Here is a 20,363-nt window from a genome sequence, read left to right as displayed (position 1 = left end):
TTGTGCCCCCCTTTCCCTGTTAATGCGCTACGTGGCCCCCCTGGCAAAACTTTGCTAGACCCGCCCCTGCACAGTTACCAGCTGTCAGCTACATAAAAAAGGATCCTGGTGTTATTTGTCTCTCAGAAACGGTTCATAACTTCCCTTCAACTCATTCATGCCACCTAAAAGGTAAACCTGTTTCTCCATCACCTGTTCAGCCCTGATGATTCAGTAAGGACATCTCCTGGTTTCATCTTCATGTTTCCCTCTGACCACATATCCAAACCGATATCATGACCAGCAGCTTTTACAGCTGTGTTTGCAGCAAACATCAGCCGATACTAGAAATTAGTATTAAATACATTCTAACAACAGCTGATCAAGCTTAAACGTGCTGTTGTTGTTTAGTGCGGCATCTGCTGGTTTCCTCTTTCTGGCGCAAAGTGGGCGATAAACAAAGGAGAAACGGGACTTGCGTCAGAAATACCGATCAGCTGATCATTGATCAGTTTCAAGATTGAATGAGAGAAGAAGAGGCAGCTGACACCATAAAAAAGCAGAATAAATCCAGCTTTGTGTCTTTTCCATTCTAGCTGAAGTACGGGACAAACTGTGTTCCTTTTCAGCTCAATACAAAACGCGTGATATTTTCTCTGAATACGGGACGATTCCATTTTTACAGCACGGTTGGCAACTCTACTAACTAACCTTATGAATAAAATAAAGTTCACTATCAGTAAAATCATAGCATTCACCCAGCTGTATAGAAACTCCGTGATGCTAGCTAGTACGCCTTACGAGTTATTGTAACTGATTGTAAAAACTCAGCACAACGAAAATAAACTCCACCTAAACTTGGTTTATATCTGACCCAGATAGACTGCAGGTCATAACTTCTTACCTGAAGTTCAGTTCACCTGACACTCGGACCGGTGGCCGCCTCGGGTCTCTCCTCCTCCTCCTGCCTCACCTTTCCCTCATCCACCTGGCCTCTTGTGGCAGCTCCGCCATAGCCACCACCAAACAACTGAGTTATTTTTACACATCTGCCAGCATCTGGCCAATCCACCATCTTTTATTGTTTATACCGTTACAAAAAAAAAAAAAAAATCATCGGTGGCCAGTCCAACTATGGTCGTGCCATCAGTTAACCCTTCGCGTGCCAACTGTGGCACGCGTGCCCAGGGTTGCTGACCCCTGATGTATAATGTATAATTGGAGTATATGTATATTTTAAGGATTCCTTAAAACATTTTTTAAAGTTATTTTTTATGCATTTTCATGGTTTACTTTCTTTCAGTCGGGACACCTACACTTTTTTTGTTTGTTTTTTTGTTTTAAGCTGATATTTCCATCTGTTAATTTATTTTTGGTGGCATGGCTGTGGGGCTTTCTGGGCCCAGGAAGGCATCTGTCTCCCTGCATGGAAATCTTGTAGTGAGGAGAGCCGCAGCAAGACTGACAACACAGAACAGAACAGGCATCAATGGGAACAGATACAACACTGCCTGAGAATGAAAGGTGGAGCAGGGATGGTAGCAGGTTGCAAAATGGCTTGCACAGCAATTGTGGGTGTTGCCTGGCTTAAGTACCTTAACATTTTCCCCTTAAACGCCTGCTAGGGGTAACTGTTGTTTCTCTTTTCTGAACTGAGCGGTTTCTGTCATATTTCAGGCTTGCTTCCAAAATAAAAGGCCTGTGTGTGCATCAGGAGTTAGTGATTATGATCTCTGCCTATATTATCATGCATGGGCATCCCATTATAGTTCTTATTGGGTATTGGGTTTTTTTTTTTAAAGACTGATGTTGATCAGTTTTACATGGTCTATTTCTTAAGTGGGTTCTTGGTTCTAGTCTAGTCTTGGCTTCGGTTGTGGTAAATTGTGACCTCCCCTACATCAGCTAGGCTTATTTATTCCTTTTTTTTGTTCAGTGTATAATTTGCAGTACGACACAATGAAGAGCTGTCAGTCTGCTTTGTAGGTTTCTCTAAATACAATACAGATTTTTAAAACCCCTCAGTTTTGATCTGCTTCCTGTCTGGAGTGATACATGATCAGGCTAGTATGAATGGAAATTAATTCAGTGATCTGACTGACCAGCATATAGAAAGTGCATACAAACAGATAGGGCTAGCGTTTGAAGCTGAACGTATTTTCTGATGTATTTCACAGGTTTATCAGTGAATAATTTGCAGCTTCACTGCAGTGTCTCCTAACACAGATAACAGCGTCTAAGTGGTTAAGGATTTTTTTTTCTCTATAGCAGGAAGCTGCTATGTAAATTACCAAGTGTATATTGAGACAATATAAATATTGTCTCACTGAAAGAAAGTTGCTGTGAGACAGATCTTAAGTGTTTTTGACAGTGCTTTTGATGCATTAAAGAACTGTTTGCATTAAGCTGGCAAGCTGCTTCCTCATTTGATAAATGAGCAGAATCTGATTCAGTGGGAAACAAACAAAAAGACAAACTCATTTGCATATAAAATATAATATCTTTTATCTCTTGAAAAGTTCAGTTGCTTATTAAAAAGGCAGCGAGACATCCTGGCAATCATGTCCTTTGTTTTCTATGAAATGAGAGTTCAAACAATAATTGGTATGTATAGTAGGATGATGGCATGTTACTGCATGATTGGTAAGCTCTTCCTCCTGTTTCTCCTTTTGAATTTAATTCTCTATAAAAAAGAAAGTGGGAAAACAAAAACCCAAACATTTTTTTTGTCAGATATATAAGGTGCTAATGTTTAAGGTATTTATTGAAGCATTCTGTTTTAAAGTTCTTCTACCAGACTTAAAATACTGAACTTTGCTGTGAAACTGGATACACGCAGCTTTTGTGAATGATTGCCCATCGTATTTGCTCAGCAGCGCTGTCTGAAAAAGCCAAAGACATTGCCAAGTTGTTGCATCAGTCCGCGTGAGCTGTCCGTTCTGACTTTTCAAAGAGAAATACTTCAAAACAGCATGAGAGGATGAACCTCTCGTATTCTCTATCCATCTTTCTGTTCCTCCCCTCTTTACACTTTACCAATTGTTGAACTTGAGGTGTAACCCCCACAGAGCAGATAAAGAGAAGAATAAAGCTTGGTAGCTCATTAGTATGTTCTCCGTTTTCTTTAATTGTTTGGCTTTCATTTCTTTTTGAACATCAGTCAAATGCCTAAAAAAAATATTGACTTTTAAAATTGGCCTGTGTTTTAAAGACGCTTGTGCTGCTCAGGTATACATCTATGTGTATAACACGCCTCGCTAAAACATTAAGCATCCTAGCATGCTTTTAGATATTTCATCTGACTCAAGGCAGTTCAGAAGCTCAACAAAGTGACGTTAGTAATGGCTCATTGATTTTTCACTGCAGTTAACAAGGAAAGGCAAATCACCGCCCAGTGGCTTCATAAACTCATTAGCATAATAAAAAGAGAGCACTGTAAGTGCATTAAAGAGAGCTTAATATACACCAGGGCACTGTGTAAGAAGAAGCACAGGCCCGCCGCTGCCATATTTAATTCAAAGTTTTTCTGTCGGCTGTGGAGTCATTATGATTAGGCAGCGTGGTAGTTAGCTCTGTCACCTCACAGCGAGACGGGTGTGAACGTTTTGAACAAAGAGGCCTGGTGGGGCCTTGCTGTGTGGCACAAGCATGTTCTCCTTTTGTCTTTGTGGGTTTCTTCCCACAGTTACAAAAGATCTTGATTTGGTTAACTACCAACTCTCTGCATCAGCCCTGGTGTCTTTTCCAAACTGTCTCTGCTCCTGGGCTTTATTTTATATGACTTGCTCATATTGTTTAAATGAGTCTTATCCATGTATGGCCATAGGCCTGTATCTGTTTGCTTAGTAGGTGCTCGAACTTGAATTACAGATGATGTAAAAGAAAACGTGTGGCTACCTTCAGTTAGTTACAGCTTTAGAGGGTGTGGATAGAGGGGATTTTTGTGGCAAGCAGACTGCTGAGTACCATGGTGTCTGATTAGGATAAGACCATGAAAGACCTTCAGATCACAGACTAATGTCCTGATGGAGAAAATTAGCCAGACCAAGAGTCCTTTTATGTGTCTCTCTCATTTAGATAAGATTAAATAGAAGGAACTCATCTGAGTCCCTCCCTGTGATGTGGCAGCATTTGATCTGTTTCACGCACCATTAGTCAGGTGATAGGCAGGGCTACGTTTAGCTTCTGAAGCTGGCCGGTTCGGGTTTCAATGTCTAAATGTAAAATTGTGCTGGTTTTTTTCGGAGGTTTTGAGATCACACACAAGTGGATGTGGCATGTTGTGTATATGTGTGTGTTTAGCTGATAATATTTTGTAGCATTAGTCAGAAATATTGAATTCCAAGCATGCTTTCCTCTTAAGCTGTGGTATTTCTAATTCCTTATTTAGCCACCAGATAGAGCTACCGCTTCGTATATAGCAGCAGTCCAGGTACAGCAATGCTGTGGGACATAAAAGCAGCCAATCTGCATTGGTCAGCAGATCATATAAAACATAATCTGTGTTTCATATAATGTCTTATGTTTAAAGATGTTTCATTGCTAAATTGAAAGGATGGATAATAAATCCTCTGCATTTTCTGAAGTCAGTTGTTGATGTTGATTGAAAAGCCTCACATCTCGTGCTCACAGGCCCCCACTCTCCTTTTGTCGTCCCCCCCCTCTCCCCCCTCCAGGTGGTGTAGGGTTATGGTGGAGAATAGGTGGGGGCAGAGGGATGTTAGTGTCCCAAGGTCAGACTGCTTTAGTGAGGGTGCCCGAAGCCTGAGACCCGGACCCACTGGCTCTGCACCTGGAGGTCAGACTGGTGTATGGATGTCAGGTTTCTTTAATCAGCCAAGCTGCAGCTTCTGAAGGTCTACATGGTTTTCTCATTTTCTTGTGTGTGCGCGCGTGTGTGTGTGTAGCTCTGGCCTGACTTGCCACTGCTTTGATCTCTGGGCCTCAGACTCCAGACACATCTGATTCAATTATCCTCATCCACCTGTTGACTTAGAGGCCCAAAATTGCAAAGCTTGGCCCCCTTATCCATGTTCTGTGTGTGTGTGTGTGTGTGTGTGTGTGTGTGTGTGTGTGTGTGTGTGTGTGTGTGTGTGTGTGTGTGTGTGTGTGTGTGTGTGTGGACACATGCTTAGAGATGGAAACTCTTTCTTTTGAAGTGTCTTCACATAATTATTCACAGACTAATGAAACAATATTGGAATTTATTGTGAGTGATGTAAAGCATTCATTTCAGTTCATTCTTGACATCCACTGACTAGTTTCTCAGAAGTGATATTAGACTGCGCCATGTTTTTGTGAAATCAACTCTGCATCTACAGAAGCTGTAACATATGAAATAGACTCGAGCGCTACCGGACTTCTTCCAGCTATTAAACACTCCAAAATGAACTATTTTGTAAATGCTACATATAAAGAAATGGGACAATCATTTCTACATCTAATCAGTATGTTGTAACATCACCAGTGTCAATTACAAGTGTGTTATTAGATCAGAATCCTATTTACGCCACTCTCTTTGGTACAACAACTTAATAACATGATAAATACAGTGCAGTGAAGAAGTATTGAGCAGACAAGGAGGAAGATTTCCTCGTCATTTATTAAAGTGGTCTTGGTCTATAGTTCTCCAGGTCTTTTGAAGATTTTTTCAAAGGATTTTTTTAGGACATTGATTGTCCAGTCAAATGTATCTGACCATTTGCAAAGGAATGTTCTTGTTTGTTATGCCACTTAACACTAACCTATAAATCATTCAAGCATAAAAAGGCAACAAACTAATGGTATGCATGAGTGTTGTCTAAACATGAATGGACTAATTTTAAATTGTATTTTTAGCCTCTTTGTTGCTAATAGCCTTTTGTTCCAGTATCTTTAGTTGAATCTAGAGCTGGGCGATATGAGATTTTTTCATATCACGATATGTTTTTTTCATTTCAGGCGATAACGATATCTATCACGATATAAGCCAAATAACTATATTTGTAAGATTTAAATGTGCCGTTGCTCACAAGTAAAATGTGAAATAATCAGCAGCTTGTTTTTATTTAAATATTTATTTCCCATAATAAGTTCAACAGGGTAGATGTACTTAAGGAACATGAGACTTTTTCAGATAAATAAAGGCAAATATTGCAAACTACACAAAAGGCAGCCGCTAAAGCGTTTAAGTTTCAAAATAGAACAAACGAAACAGACTAAATTGTCAATTCCACTTAGAAACAAAATATTAATTCTAAAAATAAATCTTAGTTTGTTTTACAGAAGAACAGACAAAACTGACTAACTTTTGTCAATATCAAATAAACTGAGAACTAAAAGGAAATTCTCAATCTCTCCTTGTTGTATAGCTTAGCTTTTCAAACAGTTTTAACAGTTACTTTAGTCTGACAAAAGCCGAATGACGAATTAGCGCTTCCAGTCAGAGACTGAGGCTACGTCCACACGTACACGGGTATTTTTGAAAACGGAGATTTTCCTTTTTCGTTTTAAAAAATAATCCCGTCCACACATAAAGGCAGAAATGAAGGAAAACGCTGCTATGAACATGCCAAAGCAGCAGGTGGCGCTAGATTCCTAACCGTGCAGAAATATTGGCCAATCAGAAGTCTAGAAGCCTCGGTGGGAAAAAGTAAACAAAGCTGGGGCATAGAAGCAGAACCGAGTCGTATGTGTGGAGGGACAGTAACTGTGTGTGTATGTAAGCATTTAAACACTGCAGAGAGTAGAATTAACAGTAACAGTATTGTAGAAATTCATTTCACCGAAACAATAACGTGGCGCACAGTGTGACGCATGCACCAGTTTATTGTATTTCCAGACTTGCTTTCGGCACAATTTACAGTGCACGCTACTCTGTTTTTTGTCAGACTTGAAATAGCCGAAATACCTTCACACTACGGAACTTCTATGGCTCTTCCGTTCGACAATCTCTCCGGCGTTGGAACCATCATCTGTTTTCTCTTCGGTCACGCTCGGTTGATTTTTCTAGTCGGCACACTCATTTCCTCCATTACGCGCTGGCTCCATTACCCGCTGGCTGCTTCCCAAACAAACACACGTGCGGCTTGGCACTTGTGCTGTAACAAGTCACGCCACGTGACGCTGCGGCTGTGATTGGTTCGGCTCTGCGCTACTTAATTTGGATTGGCTGACCTTTTTTTTTTTTTTTTTTTTTTTTAAGAGGACAAGAGCGGCAAGGTCTATCGCGATAGCTTAATTTCTCTATCGAGTAAAAGTTATATCGCGATACATATCGTTATCGTTCTATCGCCCAGCTCTAGTTGAATCTACAAAAATGCCATTGATAGACGAGTTCAGTAGGCATGAAATAGTATTTTTACACCAACAAGGTAATTCCCAAAGAAATATTAGCCAAAAATGTCGCATAAATCAGCGAACTATACCTAGATACTACACAAAGAGTTGATTGACAAGTCCATTATAATAAATGATAGGCAAAGCCACCAAAGATAAATTATAGGATAAGTTCTAATTGTCTAAACTTGTTGCAAAAGTTATGTAAGCAATTCTGTTAGTGATACAGTTGCACTAATTATCAGTTCAATGAGTTTAGGTTCATTTAATGATCTGTTATTGAGACCAAGGTCTCTTTTATGGGATGCATCATAATAAGATGATCACACATTTACCCAGATGACCTTAATTACTCACATTATGACAGGATATGGTAACGTTTTCACAACTTGGCTCGTGACTATAAGGACTCACCGAATGACTGTCAAGACATGCTCCAAGGTGGCAACCCCACTAGGGGTTAGACACCCAAGTTTATCTTTCAGAACTTAAGAAGCCTTTTGGGTTTTGTGAACCTAAAAAGCAGTCCATTTCCCTTCATGTGTCTTAGAGAGATTAGAGATAAAAACTTTATTAATCCCTCAGGTGGGTTCCTCTGGGAAATTCGGTTTCCAAATAGCACAGCACCGACAGAAGTTACAGACTGTGAGCAGAATACAATATATACACATATATAAATACAGAGACATATATAAATAAAGAGTATACAAAATGGATAAATAACATAAATAGGAATAAAAATACAAGGGAATTGCACATTTCAATTATTGAAGTCTATTGCACCGTTGAATATTAGCAAAAAGTATTGCACAGTGAAAAGGCACTACAGCTTAGTTGTCCCCCCCTCCTTTGTCCCCCTGTTTCCCTTCCCTCTCCCCTCCAGAGAGGAGTTAAACAGTTTGATGGCGTGTGGGACAAAGGAGTTTGTTGGTTCTTGTCTTTGGGAGAAGCAAACTGTCACTGAACAGACTCCTCTGGTTGTTTATGGCCATGTGCAGAGGATGCCCAGCATTGTCCATAATGTCCAGCAATTTTTTTTAGTGTCCTTTTCTCTGCCACTGTCACCAGAGTGTCCAGCTTCATGCCGACCACAGAGCTAGCCTTCCTGATCAGTTTTTCCAGCCTGGATGAGTCCTTCTTTGCTGTGCTGCTCCCCCAGCACACCACAGCATAGAAAAGTACTCCAGCAACCACCGACTGATAAAACATCCTCAGGAGCTTCCTGCAGATGTTAAAAGACCTCAGCCTCCTGAGGAAGTACAGTCGGCTTTGGGCTTTTTTATACAGGTGCTCTGTGTTGCATGACCAGTCCAGTTTGTTGTCCACCCACAGCCCGAGGTACTTGTTGACTAGGGCTGTTCGATATAACGATATATATCGGATGACGTAAAAACGTCTATCGTTTCATTTTATGCTATCATTTATTTCGCAAAATAAACTGTTTACGGCAATATTTTTTCATCCTTTTGATGGTCACTGTAGTGGCTATATTAATTTCTTCTTTCTCTCTTTCTCTTATATTTAATATAACCACACTACTGACGGACAAGCGCCTGTTTTTATGCGTTGTCGTTAGCAACAACAATGGTAACACCATCGCGTGTCCGCTTGTTTATGTTCCCCATAAACCTTTCACAATAAAGCTCAAGATCCTGTTGAGACTTTTCAAAATAAACTGAATCACGTGAAAGAGCAGATTATTTACGGATGAGAAGCAAAAAAGAGCCGCCAGGTGCTAAAAAAATAGACCTTAGACTCAAACGTTAGAACAGGCTTTTCCCCGCAGCACGCTGTGTAATAAATACTCACAAAGAAAACGGCGGCCATTACAACTTATGTCTAAAAATCTATAGTTTCATGCATCGGTTAAAACACTGGACTCCAGGTACACGACGCCCAGCTGGAAACACTTCCTGCAAGTCGAGCTGCCCGAGATTCACATAATTTACAGAAAATGTTACATTTTTGTGATTTATATCGTTATCGGGACGATAGAATTCTTATATCGGGATATGAGATTTTGGTCATATCGCACAGCCCTATTGTTGACCACCTCCACCTCCTCTCCCTCTATCTGAACCGGCAGGTCCAGACTATAACAATACACAACCGAGAGCATTAGTTATTGGCAATACATGCCACTTTGATAGTGAACCAGGCATCTTTGTATTTTTTTAAATTTATTTCGATAGTTGAATACTAATTGTTTACTGACATGACATTTAAATGACATGAGAAATGAGGTTTAGAATACCAGGAATGCTAAAAAAAAACAGCAGTGATAGGATGCCCAGAGGCTCCACATTGAGAGTGTGAAACAGTGCCCTCTACAATGAAATGGGATGTCTTTATAAGATGATAGCTGCTTTTCTTTTTTCTTTTATTCTTCACTGTTGTCCTACATCTCCCTGCTTTCTCTAACATCTTCATTTAATTAGCATCAGTGGGCTTTAAGTGCCTTGTGTGCGCCAGTGCTTAATGAGATTGTTAGCTCAGTTATGCAGATGTGTGTGCGTGCGTGTGGGAGAGAGGCAATAGTGAGAATGAGGAGTATGTATGTGTGTGCGTACTTGTTTGCATGTGTGTCAGTGGATATAAGCTTTTTTCCACATCAGGCTGCTTGTTTAAACCATGACGGATGCAATGTGAGGCATCAATTGAGATATGCGATTATAAAGCGATTGTACATGTCATAGACTGGTGCCCGTGGGCTGTGCGTGGAAACAGACTGATGTGTAGCAGAGACATTTATTGTTCAGATGGGATGAAGTGCAGGCCACAAACCATGCAGCCAGTGCCAGATGTTGATCTGTGCAAATGGCAAGGCAGGCTGCCTATGCAAGCACATTCATATGCAAAGAGCGATTTGAGCAGACTCCAGAGATATGCACACACATATTGTAGGTTAACCTTTTACATTTGTGTTTGTCTCTCAATTTTTTCTTCCAGGAGAAGGCCATATGAGGATAGGGCAGCATCACGACCCGTGTCTTCCAGTCCACTGAGACAATCACCCAGACAAGCTACAAGAATGGTTAGTTCATCGCTATTCTTCAGAATTTCTAATCGCACCTCTGGACTTCCCCGGCATGTTTGTGTTACGATTCAGCAATTAGATTTATAGGTCCCTGCGAGGTAGCGTTGATGAGACATGAAATATTAACAGCAACCAGGCTGCTGTTGCCAACACAAACAGCAGACCCAACGTTTTGCTTTCTTCTTTAATGTTGACCAATTTGGGAATTCCTAAACTCATTTCCCCATGAAGTCAGAGGAAAATCCCTGTGCCCGCAAGTTTCTGTTTCGCAAAAATGACGATAATGTCTTCACAGCTGACACACATAATGTGTGCAGCTTAAAACAGCTTTACAACTTCTTCTTTATGATTGTAATATTGTTTTTTTAAAAAGGTGTTCCTTCACCTCTTTATCAGGTTGCAGTTTGTGGTGCTGTCCGCTGTTATTGCATTTGTTATGATCCATGATTGTGAACCATTATTTACATGTTAGAATCCTCCCACTGGGGTATATCCGTGTGCTTTTTTTTTTCTCTCCTCCCTCCAAGGTGTGTGAAAACTAGGGGATGCAAAACACATTGCACTGAGAGACATTGTCAATATTGTGTCCTGTTTATTGATAGTCTTGAGCTACCCTTCATCTCCTTATAAAGTGGGAAATAGGTGCAGTGATTTATTGATGTAGAAAGAATACATGGAATTATATAAGGATATAAACCAAAACACTGCTTGTAAAGGAGGTTTAAAGCCAATACTTGATATGACCACCTTTATTCTTCAACACACCCTGAACTCTCTTAGGAAAGCTTTCTTATAATTTCCTTAAGTAGTGTTCAGGAATAGTTCTCCAGGTTTCTTGAAGGACATTCAAAGCTCCTATTTGGATGTTTGCTCTGTTTTCTGTCAAAATCATCCCACACGGTCTGAGCTCTGGTGGAGGCGAATCCATGACTGATAGTGACCTATATATGCTTTCACACACTGACAGTTGTTTGGAACCATTGTCGTACTGAGAAATTAAGCCAATGTCAGTCAGCCTCACAGCAAGAAGGTCCTGAGTTGGATTCCACCAACTGGCTGGGTCTTTTATGTATGGAGTTTGCATTTTCTGCCTATGTTTACGTGGTTTAGTGAGGTTAGGGTCATTCTAAATTGCCCATAGATGTGAATGTGGGTGGGATGGTTGTTTGTTTCTATTTGTTAGCCCTGTGACAGACAGGTGACCTATCCGGGGTGTACCCTGCCCAGGTAGCTGGGATAGGCTCCAGCCTCCCCGCGACCCTGAAAAGGATGAGCAGAAGACAACGGATGGATGGACTGCACACCATGCTGAGATATGCCACATTTTCAGCTAATAGTGTGGGAATCTGCGGGAATCATCTTGTTTGTGCAAAAATACTATTTTATACTTATGTTATCTTTCTATTTTTCATATATTCTAATAAAGAAATAGGAAAAAAATTGTGGTGTTTACATCAGACTGTCAATAAAGAGGCCAAAGTTACAGTTTAAAAATCGGTTCTTTTCATGTCTTCATGTGCAGACATAACACTGGTTCTTCTATTAAGTTAGCTACTTTTTTGGTTAATGATTCATAGGCCAGTTAAGTGGCTTAACAAATAAAAACACTGCTGTGAAAATGGTCAGGTATAACTGGAATGAAAATTAATGAAAAAGAAGCCAATGTCCAAAGAAGAACTTTGAAAGGCCTTTAAAAAGCCTGGAGAACTATTGCTCAAGACCACTAACAAAAATGACATGAAAGTCTGACCTCTAGGTATCAAAATATTTAAAAAATAAGTGGTGCCTCAAGATGTTTGCACAGTACTGTATTTAAAAGTAATGCTTTGAATTTATGGTGCAATTCTGAGAATGTAGCACGCTGTTTTGAACAGCCGGTGGCCTGCATACCCAGCATTCCTAGATATCGAAATGTTTGTTTGAGGGCGAGGCTCTGGAACCTTAATGCCTTTTTAATCAGAAAGGGCATTTAATCCCAAGCTATTCCATTCTGCGATTTCTTTGCATCGGTGCAGTTCTGCTGAGGTACACCCAAGGTCCACACTCCACGAGATCTTAATCAAATTCAACAACATATCTCCTTTCCCTATCACTCTCTCAACTTTATTAGATATTTCCCCCATTTCAACCTTGCTGCCCAACCTCGACTAGAGTAAACTGATCTTGTATCAACAAAAGCCCCTGCAAGCATTCAACTTATCCTGCATAAAATAAATCCGGCGCCCCGTCGTAAAACAAATGGCTGGAGAAAAACAAGAATGACAGGCAGCCGAGCTGCACATATGCCCCTCTTGCGGAATTTACTGTGTGACGGAAATGATGTGGAACTGCCAAACATCTGGAGCGCTGTATGTGAGAGGGAGGAGAGCGAGGGAGCAAAGGGTGGAGAAATGGAGATAACAAGGGAGTAGAGGGTTGTTAGTTAAACACATGTGGGTGCACTGTGTATCTGTAAGCTTTTAAAGAGCCCTTTTGTTGTTGCCAAGAGAGAAATTACATTGTGTCAGCAGGCAGTGATAACCTCCATCACCGCCTGTTCCTCTGGCCAAACTGCCAATCAGAGCGCTGTCAGAAAACATATCAACCATCTTAACTTCCATTTTATTCCTGCTGTTGATACCCTTCTTTTTTATCCCACCCTTGTCCCCCCCCCTCCTCAGGTGGATGGGGAGCCAAACCATATATCTCCCGATGACAGTGACCTGGAGGCTCGTCTCAACAGCTGGAACCTGGGGGTGAGTCCAGGGGCATGCCATGAGCTTCTTTGTTACATGCAGCTGTCAAACGTGCTGTTGCTCGCCACAGTGACAGCAGTGAGTCTGAGCACCTAAGTACATCCGCATCAGTAGTGCAGTGACGCAGAGTTAACAGCACCGTTCGAACAAAGGGTTGAGAGGCCTTTCACCTGTGTTCTCTTAAAAACACTTCCTTTAGGCAGTTTGGCGCTATTGTAGGATGTCAGGGTAGGACGGGGAGCGAGAGAAAGGTTGTGTAAACTGAGAAATTGAAGATGTGTGAATCATTCTTATCTTCTCTATCTGAGTGCATCAGGCCTGGGCTTGATATGCCCCCTGCCCTCATATGTTGCTATCTCCTCACCTGCATGACCCTTCGACTGTCTTTTTTTTCTTCTTCTTCTTCTGTTTTTTTGTTTTGTTTTCTTTAACATGCTTGTTACCTTTGACTTTCTCCTTTCTCCACTAATATTTTGGCAAAATCTCCCCTTTCTGTTTTCCGACTTTTTGCACGTTTCTCCAATCCATTGTCCTCTCCGTCTGTCTGTGACTACCTCCCCTTTATTCTCCCTCTCTCTTTCGGTACAGGGGTAATCTGAGGCATCCATCAGCCGACGTGAAGCCGCGCACCGCGCTGCTCTGCTTTCCTCTGTGTTGAAACGCTGATAAGAGGCATTGCTTGGCAACCCTCCCCCTAGCCTGCATCTTTCAAATCAACAGATGTTCCTTCACACACAAATACACACAGGCCTGCTCAAGTTTATAGAAGTTTTTATAGATGCGCTGCCTCAAAGTGCCCGACGCCTATGAAATTTCTGCACAGCTGAGCATCATTTTATCTGGAACATCTTTAGCATCTCTTTAGATGTTCTGAAGCAGTCCATATCGATTTGTTGTTCATTTCACCCTGATGTAATAAAGTGAGTGCAGTCAGCATTGGTAACGTGGTAACCGGACAGTGTATAACAAATTGCTTCAGACTTGGAAAGCTCGACACAAAACCTGAGTCAGCTGGACCTCCATCTGTTTTTAACTTTCATGTGGTTTGTGTGTTAGAGCAGCTAGTTTTATGTAAAATGGGAGTTTTGCTACCTTAGAGATGGGTGCAATATGCACAGGACTACCTGTAGGCAGAAGTTTTTTAAACTTGTGTCACATGTAATACAGTTGTTCAGTTGTTGCTCCTACCATTGGCTGTCTGTGGTTAAAAGGGCTGTGCCGACGACTTGCTCAACACCAGTCCAAAACTAGGAAGCTATCAATCATGGCCTCTCTTTTGGCTGGAGAGCCATCCCTTGCGATTTGGAGTGTTGTTCCTCTTGTGCGTCCATCCATCCATCCACGTCAGGATTCAATGACACAGGACGCCGTGCCAGCTGCGAGGCTGGACAAACATATGCTTAGAGGAGTGTGTGTGTGTGGGCAGGCATGCAGGGCAAGAGTACGTGCACAGGCATACATGTGTACGGAGTCTAAGTTTAGCATTGCACCATGCCAGCATTACACCACAGCATTTAGTCTGCATGTCTTCCTCGCCCTGTGGGCCGTGCTCAATCAAATGTGATGACTGGCTGTCTGTAGATATAAAAAGAAAATCCCATTCTTGTTTTCAGTCTGGGCACTAGTTTAGAAGACTATCGATTGATTCATCACTTGGCGAATGTGAATTTGTTTTCTGGCCTTCACCAGACTTAAGTAGCAATTCATCACACATCATTGCACCCACCACCGCAGCGCTGGTTTTTTTTTTTATTTATTTTTTTTATAGCGCTGGTTATGTCGAGCGGTCTAACTCGGATGTTTCCTTTTGTTGAGGACTTGCAGTGAAATGTATGACCTGTTTTTACCTGCGTGTAGACTTAGCAGGGAGCCACAGTTACTCACCCTAAAGCAAAGATTTTGTCTTTATCCTCATACTGTAACTCTAAACGTTTGAGGCCCAAACTCTGAGGTTTTTTCAGGTCCTGTTTTTTCCCATTCATTCTGGATTAGCTTTGCGTGGGCCGTGCCACCTTACGGCATTAAATCCCCCCCCCACCCTTTTTTTTTTACATCGAATGAGTCCCACACTTCCCTCCTCTTCCTCCTTGTTCTCCTCCTTCATTGCTATGTTGAAGAGATTAGCAACAGAACTGTTTACTGGGCGTCATTGCTGTCATCTCTAGAGTCGGCTCTGCTGCTTTGAAAAGCCGTGATCTTGCTGCTAGTTGGCAGCCCCTACAGACAGCCCCAGTGCATCAGAGCGAAACGCTGTATGATAGTGCGAGTTCACAAGAAAGTAATGGGGTCATAAACAAATGTCAAATAGTGCAAGCAAAAACAGCAGGCTGTCAAGCAGCAGATATTTTTGCAGTTTGTGTCACAGTTAGTGAGGTGTATTGATGTAACACCGCAGAGAGACATGGACCGTGACCCGCTTACTTTCAGGTGGTTTAGTGGCTCGCTCTTTTTCAGTCTACTGTGTTTCATATTGTAATCAAAGAATACACTGTGTCAGTGTTTTGGCAGGGATGTGTACACATTTGTCTCAGCGTGACAGTAAATGGACCAGGGATAGCTTAGAGATTAGCGGTTCTGAGTGTTGACAAAAGGGACAGCTGAAAGAGGCCAAGAGCGGAAACAGAGCTCGCCACACACACAAAGCCTTGAAGTGTCCCGACGCATTCTGCCTTTCTAAACAGACACAAGTTGACGGAAGAGGCTTCAGCCATAGCACTGGGCTTTTGATGTGCTCCCCACATTGTTTATGGCAGACTTAGGGTGGAGGTAGTGGTAAGGCTTTGTTAAGAGAGGAAGGAGCCAAAGAGAGGTCTAAAGTTTTTCTGTTTACTCTTTCAGATTGAGAAGCCAAGGTATTTGCGAGAGGAGCCCGTTCCCTTGTCACCAGTAAGTTGTCAGGGGGTCTCTTGTACTTTATTTATTGTTACGTGAAGAAAATTGTCTTTGATTTCCTGAGTCTTCTCATTCCCACATCTATCTTTACTATATCTCCTTAGATTTTCAAGTCAAGCTTTGGGGGGAAGAGTAACTTGGCCAGTGATCAGGGTGCACAACTGTTACAGAGCAAAGAGGTATGAACCAGAATGAGAGACATTTGCCACTAACTGAGAATATACATACTTTATGCAGTCACTGGCCACTTGGTTTGGTCCATCAGTTCAATCAGTTTAGGGATGGAAACATGGTCAAGATGACCTGCTAATGTTCAAACCGAGCATCAGAATGGGAAAGAAAGGTAATTTCAGTGAATGCGTCATGGTTGTTAGTGGCAGATGGGCTGGTGTGAGTATTTCAGAAACTGCTGATCTACTGGGATTTTTCCCAAACAACGGTCTCTAGGGTTTAAGAGACAGTAAATCAAACTAGAAAGCGAAAATTTCTGAAGAAATTTTAAGTGTGCCTATGCCGCCGCTAATCAGTATAGTTTGCCATTCAAACAGCTACAGAGAGCAAAACTCAGCAGAGCAGCCATTCTCCACCATGAACTATGGTAAAACCAAACACCGCTCGCGCCTCACAGATGACAGCTTACAGTTTTGTGTAAAGATGAGGTGACTTCGTACAGCCCCAATTTGTAGACGCTGTGCGCAGAGGTTCATAAGCAGACCCGACAATGTTTGCATGAACACACTTTGAAGCATTACGTTATGGACCACTTTTCACTAGGGCTGCCACAAACGATTATTTTGATAGTCGACTAGTCACCGATTATTTTTGGGATTAGTCGACTAATCAGATCATCATCCATTAGACGTAAAACTACAGCTTATTGCACCAGCAGCATCTGCTCTTATATAACTATCATTAGCTTACAGCTTTAAGTGTTTAAGGTCTGTGCTAACTAAAAATAAAGACAAGATGATAGTTTATTAAATTTTAATGAAATTTGCAGATTGTTTCGGTGAAGTTTAATAAACTCCTTGCTATCTAAAATATAACAGGACACTGGAGTATATTCTGGAGCATCTCACACTTCTGATAATCAGCTGTCTGCTTGACGTTTATTCAGCTGTGTAAAAACTATAACTTTAATCTCAGACAAACTGATTTACTCAGGAACAAATAAAATACTAAAAAAAAAAAGCCAAACAATAACATTTTAAGTTATCTAAGTGACTCATATATATTTAACCTGAGTAGCGAAAGACGGCGGTGGGTTTGAAAACGATTTGCGGGGAGTCCGGTGTTCTCACGGCGCTAGTGAGCCTAGCCCCCGGCTCGCTAATGAGCTAGTGGGTAACAGATGTCTCCGAAAACGTCGGAGCGCTTTTGAAAATATGTGGTGTCCTGATAAACTGAGCAGATATTTGAGGTTTACACAGCTACATTCTCGCCTGAAAATATGTTAAACGTTTATTTTGTGACCCAGAAAGAATAATAAGAGTAACATTAAAACTAACTAGCTGCCGCCATTGTTGGAAACTGCGCTGGGCCGCGCTATGAATTCTGGGACACAGCTGCTTCTTCTTCTTCTTCTTCAGGGTTTAACGGTAGCTGACATCCTTGTACATGCAATGCTGCCATCTTCTGTTTCAGTCCGTTATTACACTCTTAAATCCTGCCACTTATTCCTGCGTCTTTTGTGATCGTAAAAAGTTTCAAACGACGCGTCGACTATTAAATCAGTCGTCGACGATTTTGATAGTCGACGTAATCGTGACTAGTCGACAAATCGTGGCAGCCCTACTTTTCACACATAGTTGCTGTACCCACACAGCCGGCTGTAGCTTTTCATCTCATAGCCCGACACATACACAAAAAAAAAAAAAAAAAAGCAGAGAGAGCACAGACTTTACACCTGAGAGGTGTGATTGCAGATGCCGCTGAGGTGGGTCCACCTCCCCTGCAGCGGCACTGTAGACCACGCCCTGCCACACACATCAAACACGTAAAATAAATATTTATGCACTTTTCATTCACTTTTTGTTTTTTGTTATTTTTACACAGTGTTCTGAATGATTAACAATGGTCTACAGCCAATCTTGTGTATTATTATACAAACTTTGGTTGTAAGATTCAGATAACTATTTAATAAAAACTAAATATTTTATATGAGAGTAAGAAAGAAAAGTATATCTTTGTCTCATACTCTCATCAGACAATACATGAACCTCTCAATAAACAAAATATATGCTCGGCTTAAATGACAAACCGCTATTTTACACAGTGGAACACTTATTTTTAAACAAAACCAATGCAGTTCGCCACTGACAGTGCTTACCTTTGCACATCACAGTAAACACTGAACCAAGATGGCGCCCACGCGAACGAGAAATCTGAACTACGGTGTCCTGCAGAGGACAAATGGTCAAAATTGCTAAAATTTACAACATATATGCAGCTCAACAACGACACCTTGTGACTTATTCCAGTCACTACCTTACATATACATAACGTCTTACCTGACATTCAGTTCACCGGACACTCATACTGAATCACCAGCCCATATAAATGAAAAATAAGTCCAGCAGCCAACCAAGAGTCATCACGAAAGACTAGGGGTGACACGACAGCGTGAGCGGGCCTGGGTGTCAGCCAGCCCAGCCTGGGTGTCAGCCAGCCCGACCTGGGTGGCAGCCAAGCCGCGCTAGCCAGCTAGCCGCCATGCGGCGGTGAAACAAGAGCGTGAGCCGGCCTGGGTATCAGTCAGCCCGGCCTAGGTGTCAGCCAAGCCGCCCTAGCCAGCTAGCTGCCATGCGGCGCTAGCAGTAACATCGTGAGAGATATGGGACTTCTTGATAAAATATGGGACTTCTTGATAAAACGAGCAGATATTTGAAGTTTACACCCCTACATTCTCGCCTGAAAATAGGGGAGGCTGTCATAAAGTTCAAAATCAGTAACTTAGCGCGCACAGCTGTATAGAAACTCCGTCGTGCTAGCTAGCACGCAGTACAGTTATTGTAACTGTCAGCACAACGAAAATAAACTACACCTAAACTCGGTTTATATCTGACCAAAATAGAGTGCAGTTAATAACGTCTTACCTGAAATTCAGTTCACCAGCCGCCTGCTTCTCCTGCATTGGGTTTCCCTTATCCACGATTGAGCTCCGCGTTAGCCACCACCGGTCGATCGGTGTTTCTTTCCCCGCATACGAGGGGAAGAGACATATACCGGTGGCTAACGCGGAGCTAGCTAGCCACCGGTATATGAACAACTCAGTTATTTTTTCCACATCGACCAGCATCATCGGCCCATATAAACGAAAAATAAATCCAGCTAAGACAAAGACTGTTTGCGGAGCGATCGGGGGTGAAAGCAGTTAGAGACGCCTCACTGAAAGCCAAGCCTGGGTGCTTTTGAGCGAAGCGGCGCTAGCTAGCCAAGCTAGCTAGCCGGCTAGCCGGCCGGCCGAACTAGCTAGCCGGCTAGCAGCAACATCGTGAGAAATCTGTTGCTAATATGGGATGTTTTGACAAAACGAGCAGATATTTGACGTTTACACACCTACATTCTCACCTGAAAACCGGTCGATCGGCGGCCGCCTCACATGTTTCTTTCCCCACATATGAGGGGAAAGAGACACATACTGGTGGCTAGCTAGCTCCGCGTTAGCCACCACCAAACAACTCAGTTTTTCCTCATCGACCAGCATCATCGGCCCATATAAACGAAAAATAAGTCCAGCTAAGACAAAGACTGTTTGCGGAGCTATCGGGGATGAAAGGAGTTAGAGACGCCTCACTGAAAGCCAAGCCTGGGTGCTTTTGAGTGAAGCGGCGCTAGCCGGCTAGCTAGCAAACATCGTGAAAAATCTGTTGCCAATATGGGATGTTTTGACAAAACGAGCAGATATTTGATGTTTACACACCTACATTCTCACCTGAATATATCTTAAAAGTTTACTTTGTGACCTAGAAACACAAATAAGAGGAATATATTAAACCAAGTGGCAGCCGCCATTGTTTGACTGGTAGAGGCGTGCTTTGAATTGTGGGATATGCAGTTTTCCACCAAGCATACACCCTTGCCGTTACCGTAACTATTCAATGCTTCGTGCAACCTTAAGAATTCCAATGGTTCCTGAAAGCACCGACGCTGTGCGCGCCGTTCATATTGTTGTCATTATGGTAATCCAAATACGGGGACATACCACTAGAGTGAGCCAACACACCACAAATTAAGTGAGTGAGCAAACACACCACAAAGTAAGTAAAGTTTCACTTTCGTTCGTTCCCATTCATTTGAATGGGCAAAAACTTGCATTAAAATATTCATATTTAAAAAACTATAGAAGTAATAAACACCAAAAGTCATAGCACACCATTCCTGATCCAGCCGCACAAAATGAT

General features: G+C 42.0%; 1 protein-coding gene across 6 annotated transcripts in view; it reads left to right on the top strand.

The window, feature by feature from the left end:
- cep112 (centrosomal protein 112) overlaps positions 1-20,363 on the top strand; it is a 163,979-nt gene that overhangs the window by 2,674 nt on the left and 140,942 nt on the right. For 5 of the 6 annotated variants that reach the window (XM_085403827.1, XM_085403830.1, XM_085403826.1 and 2 more), the window contains 4 exons: positions 10,246-10,330; positions 12,994-13,068; positions 15,907-15,954; positions 16,065-16,139. In XM_085403827.1, coding sequence (XP_085259953.1) covers positions 10,246-10,330; positions 12,994-13,068; positions 15,907-15,954; positions 16,065-16,139 — 283 coding nt within the window. The remainder of the gene's footprint in view (positions 1-10,245; positions 10,331-12,993; positions 13,069-15,906; positions 15,955-16,064; positions 16,140-20,363) is intronic. The other variant, XM_085403831.1, reaches the window with a different exon arrangement.

Source organism: Rhamphochromis longiceps, linkage group LG4, assembly GCF_057381845.1.
Source record: "Rhamphochromis longiceps isolate RC_006_pf linkage group LG4, R_longiceps_female_GT1.1, whole genome shotgun sequence".
In the NCBI taxonomy this organism is placed as follows: Eukaryota; Metazoa; Chordata; class Actinopteri; order Cichliformes; family Cichlidae; genus Rhamphochromis; species Rhamphochromis longiceps.
The sequence above is the reverse complement of the archived record's forward strand: the minus strand, read 5'-3'. Positions and strand labels throughout refer to the sequence as shown.